This window comes from Mya arenaria, chromosome 9 (genome assembly GCF_026914265.1).
Source record: "Mya arenaria isolate MELC-2E11 chromosome 9, ASM2691426v1".
Classification (NCBI taxonomy): Eukaryota; Metazoa; Mollusca; class Bivalvia; order Myida; family Myidae; genus Mya; species Mya arenaria.
Genome location: NC_069130.1, coordinates 44,161,696 through 44,176,979, shown reverse-complemented (window position 1 = coordinate 44,176,979; position 15,284 = coordinate 44,161,696). Strand labels below are relative to the sequence as shown.

General features: G+C 37.9%; 2 protein-coding genes across 2 annotated transcripts; one reads left to right on the top strand and one right to left on the bottom strand.

The window, feature by feature from the left end:
* The first annotated feature begins 3,282 nt into the window (after positions 1 to 3,282).
* LOC128202712 (uncharacterized) lies at positions 3,283 to 6,325 on the top strand. Its single transcript, XM_052903784.1, has 2 exons — positions 3,283 to 3,409; positions 3,764 to 6,325. The coding sequence occupies exons 1-2, from the start codon at positions 3,288 to 3,290 to the stop codon at positions 5,808 to 5,810; spliced, it is 2,169 nt and encodes a 722-aa protein (XP_052759744.1). The 5' UTR covers positions 3,283 to 3,287; the 3' UTR covers positions 5,811 to 6,325.
* Positions 6,326 to 7,574: 1,249 nt separating this feature from the next.
* LOC128246068 (uncharacterized) lies at positions 7,575 to 9,312 on the bottom strand. Its single transcript, XM_052964275.1, has 2 exons — positions 9,182 to 9,312; positions 7,575 to 8,853 (listed from the first exon to the last, which is right to left on the bottom strand). Exons 1-2 carry the CDS (start codon positions 9,310 to 9,312, stop codon positions 7,575 to 7,577), a joined length of 1,410 nt encoding a protein of 469 aa, XP_052820235.1.
* Positions 9,313 to 15,284: the final 5,972 nt, after the last annotated feature.

The window sequence follows — 15,284 nt, the reverse complement described above, 5'->3', positions numbered from 1 at the left end:
GGGGCCACCTGAAAGGTAAAAACACGGCCTATTTCCCCGGACCTGGGGGCCGTAGTTACATTTGACTGGTGCATTAATAATAGAAAGGCTGGTTACCTACTATACAAACAATATAAAACAAAAATTGAACCAAAATGCAATACTTTTGTCATAAAGAATGACAATTCGTTTAATATATATATATGTATAACTACATGTATGATAAACAAGTCCAATTTCATCTATTCATGATATCTGTGCAACCGTTATGGATGAATGAGTACAGTAGAATCTATGCGATATAATCAGAACGTATTTCGTTAATTCTAAGCCTTTTTCCCTTTTATAACTTATCTATTATTTTCCCCCTCTTTAACCAGTATGTATATACATATGTACCAGTATGCGAGTAGTTCTCGGACACTAGTAGTTCTCGGACACCCGCGATTTTCGCCTCAATTTGGAAGTTACATATCAAGCACCTGATTTAAATCAATCAGGTGTTTGAAAAGTTTCAGCAGGTACCAAATCTTTTCATCAGGTAAGGATTATAATTGATTATTAATTAAGACGTTAAATTCCAAAAGTTTCCAGTTGTTTACAAAATAACATTTTTACCTCTGCTGGGAATCACAATTTTAGTGTGCATGCGCAAAAAGCACAACTTAAAATACGGGCAACAGTTAGGTTAACTATTTGTTCGGTATACTTCCTTTTCTGACGCAGACGACATTCTGCATTTACGAAAATATTCGTGTTAAGTCAAGCGTTTACATTACACATGTGCTAAAAATAGATACCATTTATTTCATTTTTATGAGCTTCATGGTTTATGTATATATGTACAATTAGATTAGTTTTTAATGAAAAATAATAAGATATATATTAAGTACTGGTTTGAAAATTCCACTTTTAAATATTTTAAATAAAAAAAATCACTTCAGCGCATGTTTCCCGGTTTTGTTGATCATTTAAGGGAGTGTCCGAGAACTACTTCTGTCGAATTGAAATTTAACCCCTTTTGAGCACCACATTCGGAGCCTATGAGAATGAACATAAATTGTTCAATTTAAATTGATTTTGCATTATTTCAACAGAAGAAGAGCTGAAGTTTGTTATAAACATTGGAATATCATATATCTTTTAAATTAAGGATACTTTATCGATAAAACCTCTAAAAGTGTCCGAGAACTACTCGCCTACTGGTAATTGTTTATTTGGAGGTGTAATGGGATAATGACTTTCAAGGTTTGAGCAGTATACAGTACATACACGTAAAACGAAAGCAGTTAGAAGCGTAATAAACAGGTCTAACATAATCATGAAATTATACGTGAAATGAAACATGATTTCCAAATATTAAACTAAATTAATATGGTTTTGCATTTCCTAATGTTTCTGATTACACATATAATGAGATGCTGATCTGAAAAGTTGTTGAATTATGTTAAAAAAATCAAAACTCACATTGACGCCCGCCATTAAAGCAAATACGTGACGAGCATTTAACATAGCGCATGCGCGAATACATATGGGCGTCAACCGTAACAACTCGGCTTTCTCCGGCAAGGTTCAAGATAGTGGACCGACAAGCTTCGGTTAAGTCCAACTAGGCTGTGGTAAGTTTTTCGGTTTTTACCATATATGGAATATTAAAATAGTCACGTGGTGTGGGCATGCGCGGTGCTACACTACCGTGATGCTGACTCTAACAAAAATGAATTACGGACACTACGGACCATGGACATTACGGACCAGACATTACGGACCAGATTTAGGGACACTACGGACCAGATTTAGGGACATTACGGACCAGATTTAGGGAGATTACGGACCATCTTCGGAAACTTACGGACCATGATTTAAACATATTTTTTTTAAATTATTCACTCATTAGTTTTTAATTTGTTAATAAATACTTGAATATGAGTGCTCAGTATGACGTTATATCTTCCATATTAAAAATACATTGATGTTTAACATTGGAATTTCATGGGATTTTTCAGTTACATTAAAGATAATTGTCACTCTGAGCACTCATATTGAAGTATTTATTAACAAATTTAAGACCAATGAGTGAATAAATTAAAAAAAAAATGTTTAAAAACATTAAAAATCATGGTCCGTAAGTTTCTGAAGATGGTCCGTAATATCCCTAAATCTGGTCCGTAGTGTCTCTAAATCTGGTCCGTAATGTCTGGTCCGTATACGGTAATGTCCATGGTCCGTAATGTCCGTGACCCACAAAAATGGCTGTCTAGTAGAAGGAAATGTGTTGCCGGTAACGAGACTTACGCATATATACTTGGTTGCATGTTTGTATGAAATTATGAGAAGATAAGTGGTGTTAAATGTGTGTAATTTAAATACTTTGTTGAATTGAGTTTAGCGTCGTAGACAACGGTGAAAATGGTTTCGATCCTATTCCAAAATAATATTTGATGTTTTTCATTTGTCAGTTCTTTTTTTGTTTTTACTTTGACTACATACTGGCTAAGGATATATATTTTAATCAATTGTTTTTTTAGAAAAACAGTTTAACATATCTTTAAAAATGTTAATTTCAAAATTTTAACTTGTAATAAAAGATTTACAGTATTTTGTAAACATAAACATTAAATCATGTCAAATTACTCGTAGTGGGGGATAGTATAATATACCCCAAAGACAAAACTGTCTCTTTAAGTGTATTTTCAGGGACAAAGAACATTCTAGATGACTTTAGGACATAAGTGCCGTCCTCTCTGATCATTTTGTACATAAGCATGTTTAAGGGCAGTTGGAAATAAATCATGTACTGCTTTATCATAGCTACAATAATGAGCGATCAGGGATATTTTTTTTTTTTTTTTGACATTTCATGTGTATCTCTGTCACCAGTCTGCCATAGTCTAAAAATTGTCAAAAGACTGGTTGACGGCTATTTAGGTGGACTACATTCCTGAGTATCAAACAGCTATGAAGTTTATATATTATATATAACAATCCACATACCCGTATCAGTAAGATGTCAGATAAACTAGCTTAAAGCAGTCATTGTAACAGAAAATTGGGTCTTTCAAAAAAATATCAACACAGTCGAAAATAATCGTATCCGAAATATGTGCAGTTCTTGCAATGACATTTCAACAAAGCCACAATACACCGATAAACAGTTTCCGTGTGGCCGTTTTGGTAGAACTCAAGTACCCGGATGTGCGAGTAAAAATTTATCGATCCGCCATTTTGAATACATGGTGAATAATCAGAGCGCAACCGTCAACTGTGTTTGATAAATGTAGCGTGACAAACTGTCAAAACGATTAGAAATGGATGAATTAAGTCACATGACACTGGATAAATTTAGATTGTGGTCAATCCATGCACTGAAGGTGTTTCTATCTTGTAGAAATCGCTCCATAAATGGGGAGTTTGATGAACTGGCAGCAAGGTAATGTATTTTACCAGTAACTAATCGCAATAATGTGTGTAGACTTTTAAGCAAACGTATTTTGAAAAAATATAACTTAGCATGTATCAATCTGAGGTTTTAAATATAACTAATATACTGTATTTATCGACACCGGACTGTGTTACTTCAGTGGGAGTACAGTATACATGTACATGTATCATAATATTGCTACGGACACATTTGATATTGAACTGTAATATATGTTGCTAGTGAGTGGGGATGCCACCATGCAGTGGCAGTGATGGAATTTACTGCCAGTCTATTAGCATTTACATGTGCCAGTTTATTAATATATCAATTACATTATTTAATAATTTATTCAAAATATTGCAGAGCTTTCTGTGTCTGGGAGGAGAATCTGCCGGTGAATGAAAATGCGGAACTGGCTGAGAAACGACTGCTTCAGGAGTACAAGAAAAAACTGGTCTTAGATGGCGATGTCGTTCCAGATCCTTTCTCAATTTCATCAGGTTGGAAAGGTGAAAAGGCAGCTGTTAACACATGGCCATCGATCTACATAACAGATATAGCAACATACTTGGGTTGTTCGACCACCAAAGATGTAATGAACAGGTTGTTGAATGAGTACAAAGTGGGGAAAGCATATAGGTACTTTGAAAGTGAATGGGTCAAGGAAGTTTATATTCATGATGTGCGCGAATCAAGTGACAAATGTATTTTGAAAACAAAAGTAACACCATCACAGGCAATAAACAATAAATGTTATGATGTTTGGGTAATTGTGACCAAAGACAATGTAAATGGACCTGGGGGAGAGATCATTTCCGCCTACTGCAGTTGCACGGCTGGAATGCTTGGGTCATGCAACCATGTTGCAGGCTTACTTTTCAGGGTGGAACATGCCGTAAAAACAGGTGCCACCAAGAAGTCGTCAACCAGCAACTTGTCTGAATGGAATGTGCCCAAACTTAAAGGAAAACCCTCTATGAAGCCAAAGAAAGCTGTGGATGCAATCTGGAGTAAGGGCAGGTATGATAAGAGAGTGACAAGTGAAGAAGAAGAAAAACAAAGAAAGGAAATGAAAAACAAATTCACTCCACTAACCAAGTCGCAACATGAACAATTAAATAATCAAGTAAAAACCAGGACTGACTTGTATGACTTGTTAAGAACTGAAATTAGCAACTCTTGCTTTGTGCTATGCCAGGAGAAGAGAAGGATAAAGGCCCCAAAAGCCGACATACCAGATTCAGTCATTAAAATTGCAGATGAAATGAAATCCAGTGACACAGACAAACATGTAGCAACGGATAAATTTGTAGACAAACTGACATTATCAATTGAACGGCGTGATAATTTAAAAAAAGCAACATTGGAGCAATCCAATTCACAAACCTGGAAAGAACACAGGAAAGGCAGAGTAACTGCTAGCATCTTTCAACGGGTTAGCAGCCGGGTTGAAACTCTGAGGAAAAATAAGGAAGCTGATCCTTCTGCTTTGGTGGAGACAGTATTAGGCCAAAAAGAAACTAAACAGACTGTTGCAATGAAGCATGGACTAGCACTTGAACCACAGGCCAAGAAGGTTTATACACAGAAAATGAGAAAAATACACAAAAAATTCAAATCAAGTGAATCAGGATTGTCAGTGTTTATTGATAAGCCATACATTGCTGCAAGCGCAGATTTGGAAGTGGAATGTGAGTGCTGTGGTAAAGGGCTCTGCGAGATCAAATGTCCAGAAAGTATCAAAGACCAGTCACCTTCGGCAGAAAACTTGAAGTATATAAAAATCGAGGAAGGAAAAACTGTGCTTGATGTACGCCACCCCTACTACTACCAAATTCAAGGGCAAATGAAAATACTCAACAGGCAGTACTGTGATCTGTTCATCTACACCTGTCATGGTGATGAACAAGTTCGAATAACATTTGACAATAGTTTTTGGGAAACCTTAGAAGAAAAACTTACATGGTTTTGGACAGTGCATGTTGCACCTCAGCTTTTAGGTGTAAGCACTACTACTGAAAATACTGTGAAACTACAAGAAACAGGAACCGAAGCTTCTGTTGAATCACAAGACCTCGAAAAGGAAAATACCACAAAATCACGACAAGGAGAAACACCAACAAAGTCGACGCAGTCAGAAAAACAGTCCCATGTACGTAGAGCACTTGAACCCGTTGTTCAACAAGAAACAAAAGTTACTCAACCTAAAAAGCGGATGAAGACTAAGCCTAAGATCCCAATTTATCTCTGTGGTACATGTGGCTGTGACTGCCTTGATATTCCTCTGAGTGAGGATGATCAGTCAGTTAACTGTGACAAATGTGGTGTTTGGGTGCATTATGTATGTGCTGGTGTTTCGGATAAAGAGTTGGAAGCTGTTGACAAATGGTACTGCCATAAGTGCAAGTGACATAAATTGTTAGGTTAAAGATTACAGTGGACAGTGAACAGTGTAGAATACAATCCATATATTTCTAGTGTAAATACTTACAGACTAAATGTAATGGCATTGTTAACGAGTTCATTCTCTGTGCCTACTGGTCTGACATAACAACTTGGTATTAGTCATTAGTTGTTTTCCTTGTTCCATGAATGATGTGCAATTATTTAGAAAAAGTATTTATTGGAGAATCTCTAGTGTATATTATTATGCAATATTATCCATACATTTCTAGTGTATTTATAGACTGAATGAAATTTCATTGTTAACTTTGAGTTTATTCTCATTGATCCATGAATGATGTGCAATTATTTAGAAAAAGTATTTATTGGAGAATCTCTAGTGTATATTATTATGCAATATTATCCATACATTTCTAGTATATTTATAGACTGAATGAAATTTTTTTGAAAAAGTATTTATTGGAGAATCTCTAGTGCATGATTGTAGAAGATTATCCACACATTTCTAGTGTACATACTCATAGACTGAATGAAATTTCTTTGTTAAATTATTATTATTGAACTGTTGATAAATGTGAATTTGTATGTTGATCAAGATATTTAATAGTAATTGATTAAAATATTTTATCATACAGTTGTTTTATTTGTTATTAATTGCAGGCTACTTTGTGGCAGTCAAAGGATCGAACCAATGACTTGCAAGTGCTTAAAAACATCTTTAGATATATTGAACAGGGATCGAACCAAGAGCTACTCAAATAAGCTATCATAGTTGTAAAAAAGAGTACTAAACTGTTTCGGAGACCGGGTTTGAACCTGTGTCGCCAAATTACAGTCCAGCGTCATATACACTGAGCTACGACAGCTTACTCTTATCTGGTGACATAATTAAGCTGTACACTTAACTCGGTACTATCACGTGAAAACACCGACTAGCCAATTACGCATAAGGAATGAATTCTACTAGGTAGACATACCAAGTTATCTTTTAAACTATGTAGTACTTATGTTAGTAAGATTCAATGCACTGTACACATTAATACCAAGTTTATGGCAGTTTTCGACAATTTTCTCTTTTTCTTGCAACTTGATCACCTGGTGCACAGTTGCTTTAATGGGGGGGGGGGGTATATTTTACCAGATGCAATACTTTCATTGTGTAATTGTCCTACCCGGGACTGTTTCTTTAAGCCATACACTTGATATAATCAAGGCCATCATAATCACAGGCTAAAAGTTAGTGGTTGTAGACCTGTCAACACATTAAGCATTTTTCAAGATTTATTTTCTTTTTCTGTGAAAGTTCTAAAAGCTGGTTTCTCACAGATTGACAGTTTTTTCATTTTTTTGCTTCGTCTTTAAATGAGTGAAAAAAGACTATTGGATAACGATAAGTTTTTCATATATATATCCACGTTAAAAAATGTGAGTTTTTTCACTTACTCAATACTCACACTTAATGAAAATAGAAAATTTTAGCATTTTTCCTAGCAACTGAGCTCTGTGAGAGTGTAGCTTTAATAATCATAATAAACATCAACAGCATGTTTAAGAAAAAAACATTTTAGATACATTTTTCATAGTTTGGGAGCAATCATTTTGGTACACAAACCACATGCAGTCAAATCCAATCAGACCTTATAAATTGGCTCTTTTAAATTACTGACAGCTGCACACACAGTTACTATGTCATCGATATGACCAACCAAAGAAATAGGCAGTTCATTGGCCAATATCCGGAATGTCTTCAAGCGTCTAATAACTTGTTCTATCAAGATCCGCAGATTTGCAATTCTTTTTGTTTTTTCAACATTGACATTTGGGAATGTCCTCGTTTTCCTGGTGGAACATACAGTGTTATATTCCTCTCTGCACATTCATTGGAAATGTTGAATCCTTTGTCGGCCATAACCATTTTGTTAAATGGTACCATGTCAAGATAGCCACAATCAAGGGTTAAAGCTTTATCAGAGATTCTTCCCAAGTAGGCTGGGCTGACATAAACAATGGAACTATTCGGTGCACATGAAACTAGTATTTTTAACGTATTATGGTGTTTGTAGTCACTCCATGTTGCACTCTGTAAATACATATCCTTGGGAGTCTCTATAAAAATCTCTGTACAGTCTATAATAGAATGAAGATCATGCAGCTGGCGGTAGCGCAGCGGTTTTGATCCAATCAGAGATTCCTCTTCTGGAATATAAACCATGGATTTCAAGGCCGTACTGGTTGCTCGTAGCCATGAAAAGAATATACGTGAGCATAATGTCTCTGAAATGTCAAACCGCTTGGCCAAGTCCTTATTTAAAAGTCCAAGTCTTAATTTCATCAGCATCATTAGAAATTCACTTTTTGAAGTTAATTTTCGTGACGGCCCAAATCGAGAAAGTTTAAATTTCCTGACATTTTTTGACACTGAAACAAGACCAGTCCACCTTCTATTTACAAAAGGGGAGATAAAAGCATGTAGTTTGTTAAAAATTCCTTTTGAAGGCATACCAGTATAAAAACTAGTATCACTATCCGTGGTTATAATGTTCTCACAGTACACTTTGTGTTTCAAGTGGTTGACTGTTTTTTTAAGTGAATCCACTTCTGCTTGCAGTTTAGCAATTTTCTTCTTCTGATCGCTTAAAAGATTACACAGTCCAAGAAAGAGGGCAAGGATCGTGAAAATCCAAGGCACAGTCAACTTGGGTTTCGGCATGGACTCAACTTCTGGGTCGCTGGCATAAATAGGTTCTGCGAAAACAATATCCTGCTGAGGGAGGGTACATTCCACTTTCGCGTAAGCTTTTTTAGTAGGTTTGTGCTTTGTCGCCTCGAAGAGTGTCATTCTTTTCACTCGTTTCTCAGCTCCCTCATACCCCATATGTAATGTTGGGAGTTGGTTCTGCAGAGTAGGCTCTCCACCGATGAAGTGTCTTGAACATATCCTACTGTCCTTAGGCGGCGACCACAGTTTACTACCCACACTGCGTCCAACAAGCTGCTTCCATTTTTCTCTGCGCTCTGGATTCTTGATTTTGGTTGGAAATGTGAACAATCTGGAAAAAAATGTTTTTCTGTTAAATAAAAAGTCTACACTTTATATATATAATCTTTTGAATATAAACAACTCACTTAACTTAGGTTGGCTCATTAGTATACAGTCTACAATATATATCATCTATGTACAATAATAGACAGTGTGCTTTGAAAGTTTCCATCTTTGTATTTATCAAGTAAGAAAATTAATACATGTATTATTCTTTTCAATATAAAACCACAAAGAAATAATTGGAAGTTTCTTTCTTTCGACTTCCTCATGACTTGGAAAGGGAAGCCATATTTGTCGGATATTTCACTAATTGTTCATAGATATTCGCAACTTACCTAAATGGTGGTTCACATGAGCACAGTTTCTCCTTATGCAAACAACCACACACATCGCACAACTGCGATTTCCACTTCTTTAGCCAGTAAGAGCCATTGGAACACGACTTCACACAACAAGTCAATGCCATTTTGCTCGCTTTGTTGATAATTTTACTCGCAATTCAGGGGAGATTACTCTAACCGAACTTCCGATCCTACGCATGCGCAGTGCGAAACTGTCAATCGGTGTATTCGTCGTCATTGAGTCGCCATAAATATAATTGGAATATCATTCATATACCTACCTAGAAACAAAGAACGATTCCATTTTTCTTTGTTTAACATCGTCCTTCCCGTCTTTTTTTACTTTTTGACATTTTTTTTGTTGTTTTCGCATATTAATGTTGTTGTTGTTTTATCCAATATTTAGCTTGTAATCGCCGATGTGCTGGGTTGTACTTTAACGAATTAATACGCCGATATCATCTCATTTTATTTTAAATAAGCGTCTGTCGGATTCAAAGCACTCCAAGTCTTGTAGATGCATATTAGTTCAAATACAAGCGCTTTGAATACCACGATGCAAATCGGCAATCGGGCGCATTTAACAATAAAATTGATCGTAATACATCGTTTCAATTCATTTTTTTACGTTTAGACAAAGTATTATTTTTATTTAAGATAAGGGACAATTTAAGAAAACAATCATGACATATTACTAATTGAGAAGGCAGCTGTTAACCTGAGAATAGCCGGGTCATACAGCCATAATTGCCTGGGGATATCCCCGGCCCCCGGCTCTTATTGAGAGCCCTGAACTATGCATACGGGGCAACGCAAGGGCGTACCTATGTGTACTCCAGAACACCTGGAAGAACCTATGCATACTCTAAAACACCCGGACGTACCTATGCATACTCAAGAACGTCCGGACGTACCTATGCATACTCCAGAACACCCGGACGTACCTATGCATAATCCAGAACACCCGGACGTACCTATGCATACCCAAGAACACCCGGACGTACCTATGCATACGCAAGAACGCCCGGACGTACCTACCCAGCAAACACATGACGTTGGATCAACGTCGGATATAGGTTTGATTTAGGTCGCGACGTCGGCGACTTAAATACAACGTTGTATCAACGTCAAAATCACGATGTCAGTCCGACGTCGCAATTGGACATCGAACCGACGTTGTGATTTGGTTATTGTTTATAATAAGTTGTATTTATCAAGTTAATACATCATATACACATGATGTAACAAGAAGTTGCTCGAAAAATCGTGATACTGCTGCAAATAAATACAATAAAAAATAAATAAAAAACACAAGTTAATTAACATACATCTCTAAACTTATAAATTTACAATGTGTCATTGAGTTTAATGTGCCTTTATCATTTAATACTTTTAGTGTCTGTACAGATTTGTTGTGAAAATAAAACTTGTATATTTTCTGAGTTGTTTGTTAATTAATGTAGGTGAATGCTGCGGTATAATTCCTAATTACCTGTTACCTGTGTGGTATGTATTTTTATACAATGGATTTTGGTCGTTATCACGACGTTGTTTCAACGTCGTAACTCCGACATTGTTTCAACGTCGTAACTCCGACGTTGTTTCAACGTCGTGTTTTCGACGTCTAAAAAACTTTCATTTTCAACCAATACACAACGTTTATCCAACGTCGGCATCTGACGTTGTTACAACGTCTTTCCAACGTCAATTGTTTGCTGGGTATGCATACTCAAGAACGCCCGGACGTACCAATGCATACTCCAGAACACCCGGACGTACCTATGCATACTCAAGAACGCCCGGGCGTACCTATGTATACTCCAGAACACCCGGACGTACCTATATGCATACTCCAGAACACCCGGACGTACCTATGCATGTACGCAAGAACGCCCGGACGTACCTATCTATACTCCAGAGTGCCCGGGTGAACCTATGCACACGCAAGAACGCCCAGGCGTACATATCCATGCTCCAGAGTGCCATATGCATACACTAGAATACTCAGGCGTACCTATGAACATTCCAGAACGCCCGAGCGTACTTATGCACACGCAAGAACGCCCAGGCGTACCTATGCATACTCCAGAGTGCCATATGCATACACTAGAACACTCGGGCGTACCTATGCATACTCCAGAGTACCCGGGCTCTGGAGTATGCTTTGATACGCCCGAATGATCTGGAGTATGGATATGTACGCCCGGGTACTCCAAATCGATCAGATCTTCCAAAACGACAAGGGTATAAGTCAGGAGAATCAAACACCATGATTCTGACTAGAACAGTCCCAAGACCTTAGCCTCATTGATCATATTTAGAATACAACCTACATTTTAAGCCAATGAAATTGTAGATAGACAATCATTAAGTACTAAACCTAATCATTAAGAAATTCACCTTTCGAGCGTGTTTAAAGGTCCGACACTCCATGTGTCAGACTTTGCGTGGTCAATGTATCAGCCAATGAGGCCGTATTCTAATTCAGTTAGATGACCTGAAGTAATAACTTAATAAATAAGAATGGGTGGATTGAGCGTACCTTATGCCATCTATAACCATTACAGAGCCTTGTGCTTAATTAACGACTGTTTCGTTACTTTCGCAAAATCACGTAGTTAGCGCGTTAGCAAACTGTTACATAGTTTAAATTACCTAAAAACTTTACAAAACCCTGACCTAGTTTTCGTCAGAACAATGTAAGAGTTATTACTTCACTACTTTTATGCTATATATTATGTAATATATATAATCCCTAACCGATTTCATAAGAGATGATCGTCCGAATATCATGCACATCATTTTATTTTATTGTTCGCCAAAATTGTGGTTACCATGGCAACATAATTAGTGAAATGCTGCTTAAACTCGATCTTTACATGACTGAAATGTGTTTAGAAACTTCCTATGTCGAAAGCGCCAGACGAAATGTGGTTGATATGACAACAAAAAAGAATAAATTCCCTACACTTGAATAGAGTCCTATTGTGACAGCAAAAATAATATCAAAGGACTATAACGCTGCTTTTTACAGCACCTATGATATATTTGGCTGCTATAGCAGTGCATATACCATTTTCTTAACTGGATCTTTGCCTCATGTAATGTTGTATGCAGATAGAGGGCAATGGGAGATTATGCAGGTGAATAATATTTTAAGTTTGTGTTGTACAAAAATGTGGCTGCTATTTAATATTGTGTGCATTTATAAATTTATGCTAGTAATTTCAAATTGTCCTCACATTGTATAAGAACCCGAAGGGGACTTTTGTATTATTAGCAATACTCAGTGACTTGTTTCTTTTACCAGATATTGAAAACAATCTCATGGCAAAACAATGGCCTCTTATCGGGAATTATTGACGGATAAGGAGGCCCAGAATTGGGTCAAGGCAGCCCTTGCCCTCAATATAACCAAGGAGGGTCTACATGGTCTGGTAGAGGACGTGCTGACATGCGTTCACCAGGACATCGATCTATAGCAACGTTAGAACATCCAAGGGTCTTCCAGGCGGGGCAACGTGTGCACATTGTTTCACCGAGAACGTTTTGAATTGCTCCACTCCTAAGATATGCACACGAACTAAAAACTGCAAATTTCATAACGGTCCTTCAAAACAGTAGTGGGTCCCTATTTGACCTTGCACCTTATTAGATCACCGGACTTTAGTGTAGGTGGTGGATCCCTATTCGACCATGTACTTAATTAGATCACCGGACTTTAGTGTAGGTGGGGTCCCTATTTGACCTTGCACCTAATTAGATCAATGGACTTTAGTGTAGGTAAGGTCCCTATTTGACCATTTACCCTATTAGATCACCGGACTTTAGTGTAGGTGGGGTCCGTATTTGACCTTGCACCTAATTAGATCATCGGACTTTAGTGTAGGTGGGGGTCCCTATTTGACCTTGCACCTAATTAGATCACCGGACTTTAGTGTAAGTAAGGTCCCTATTTGACCTTGCACCTAATTAGATCATCGGACTTTAGTGTAGGTGGGGTCCGTATTTGACCTTGCACCTAATTAGATCATCGGACTTTAGTGTAGGTGGGGTCCCTATTTGACCATTATTTAAATATAAACTTTATTTAGGCACATATGGTGCTGCTTCTGTTCAAATGTTTCAGCGTCCAATGTACCGGAAGGGTTCATCCATCCACCCGAAGAGATGTCCATGATGTCCCTATTTGACCATGTACCTTATTAGATCACCGGACTTTAGTGTAGGTGGGGTCCCTATTTGACCTTGCACCTAATTAGATCACCGGACTTTAGTGTAGGTGGGGTCCCTATTTGACCTTGCACCTAATTAGATCAACGGAATTTAGTGTAGGTAAGGTCCCTATTTGACCTTTCACCTAATTAGATCACTGGACTTTAGTTTAGGTTGGGGTCCCTATTTGACCTTGCACCTTATTAGATCAACGTACTTTAGTGTAGGTAAGGTCCCTATTTGACCTTGCACCTTATTAGATCACCGGACTTTAGTGTAGGTAAGGTCCCTATTTGACCTTTCACCTAATTAGATCACTGGACTTTAGTTTAGGTTGGGGTCCCTATTTGACCTTGCACCTTATTAGATCAACGTACTTTAGTGTAGGTAAGGTCCCTATTTGACCTTGCACCTTATTAGATCACCGGACTTTAGTGTAGGTAAGATCCCTATTTGACCATGTACCTAATTAGATCACCGGACTTTAGTGTAGGTAAGGTCCCTATTTGACCATGTACCTAATTAGATCACCGGACTTTAGTGTAGGTGGGGGTGCCTATTTGACCATGTACCTAATTAGATCACCGGACTTTAGTGTAGGTAAGGTCCCTATTTGACCATGTACCTTATTAGATCACCGGACTTTAGTGTAGGTGGGGTCCCTATTTGACCTTGCACCTAATTAGATCACCAGACTTTAGTGTAGGTGGGGGTCCCTATTTGACCTTGCACCTAATTAGATCACCGGACTTTGGTGTAGGTAAGGTCCCTATTTGACCTTGCACCTAATTAGATCACCGGACTTTAGTATAGGTGGGAGTTCCTATTTGACCTTGCACCTAATTAGATCACCGGACTTTAGTGTAGGTGGTGGTCCCTATTTGACCTTGCACCTTATTAGATCACCGGACTTTAGTGTAGGTTAGGTCGCTATTTCATATTGGACCTAATTAGATCACCGGATTTTAGTGTAGGTAAGGTCCCTATTTGACCTTTCACCTAATTAGATCACCGGACTTTAGTGTAGGTGGGGGTCCCTATTTGACCTTGCACCTTATTAGATCACCGTACTTTAGTGTAGGTAAGGTCCCTATTTGACCTTGCACCTACCTAATTAGATCACCGGACTTTAGTGTAGGTAAGGTATTTGACCATGTACCTTATTAGATCACCGGACTTTAGTGAAGGTGGGGTCCCTATTTGACCTTGCACCTAATTAGATCACCGGACTTTAGTGTAGGTAAGGTCCATATTTGACCTTGCACCTAATTAGATCACCGGACTTTAGTATAGGTGGGAGTTCCTATTTGACCTTGCACCTAATTAGATCACCGGATTTAAGTGCAGGTGGGGTCCCTATTTGACCATGTACCTTATTAGATCACCGGACTTTTGTGTAGGTGGGGTCCCTATTTGACCATGTACCTAATTAGATCACCGGACTTTAGTGTAGGTAAGGTCCTTATTTGACCTTGCACCTAATTAGATCACCGGACTTTAGTGTAGGTAAGGTCCCCCATTTGACCATGTACCTTATTAGATCACCGGACTTTAGTGTAGGTGGGGTCCCTATTTGACCATGTACCTTATTAGATCACCGGACTTTAGTGTAGGTGGTGCTCCCTATTTGACCTTGCACCTTATTAGATCACCGGACTTTAGTTTAGGTGGGGTCCCTATTTGACCTTGCACCTAATTAGATCACCGGACTTTAGTGTAGGTAAGGTCCCTATTTGACCTTGTACCTAATTAGATCACCGGACTTTAGTGTAGGTGGGGTCCCTATTTGGCCTTGTACCTTATTAGATCACCGGACTTTAGCGTAGGTAAGGTCCCTATTTCGCCTTGCACCTAATTAGATCACCGGACTTTAGTGTAGGTA

Bases quoted from the DNA above. Each gene is read 5' to 3' on its own strand.
- LOC128202712 (XM_052903784.1), top strand. From the start codon at position 3,288: ATGGATGAATTAAGTCACATGACACTGGATAAATTTAGATTGTGGTCA. The intron at 3,410-3,763 runs GTAATGTATTTT...AAAATATTGCAG, and splicing joins TTTGATGAACTGGCAGCAAG to AGCTTTCTGTGTCTGGGAGG.
- LOC128246068 (XM_052964275.1), bottom strand. From the start codon at position 9,312: ATGGCATTGACTTGTTGTGTGAAGTCGTGTTCCAATGGCTCTTACTGG. The intron at 8,854-9,181 runs GTAAGTTGCGAA...ATTTTTTTCCAG, and splicing joins TCATGTGAACCACCATTTAG to ATTGTTCACATTTCCAACCA.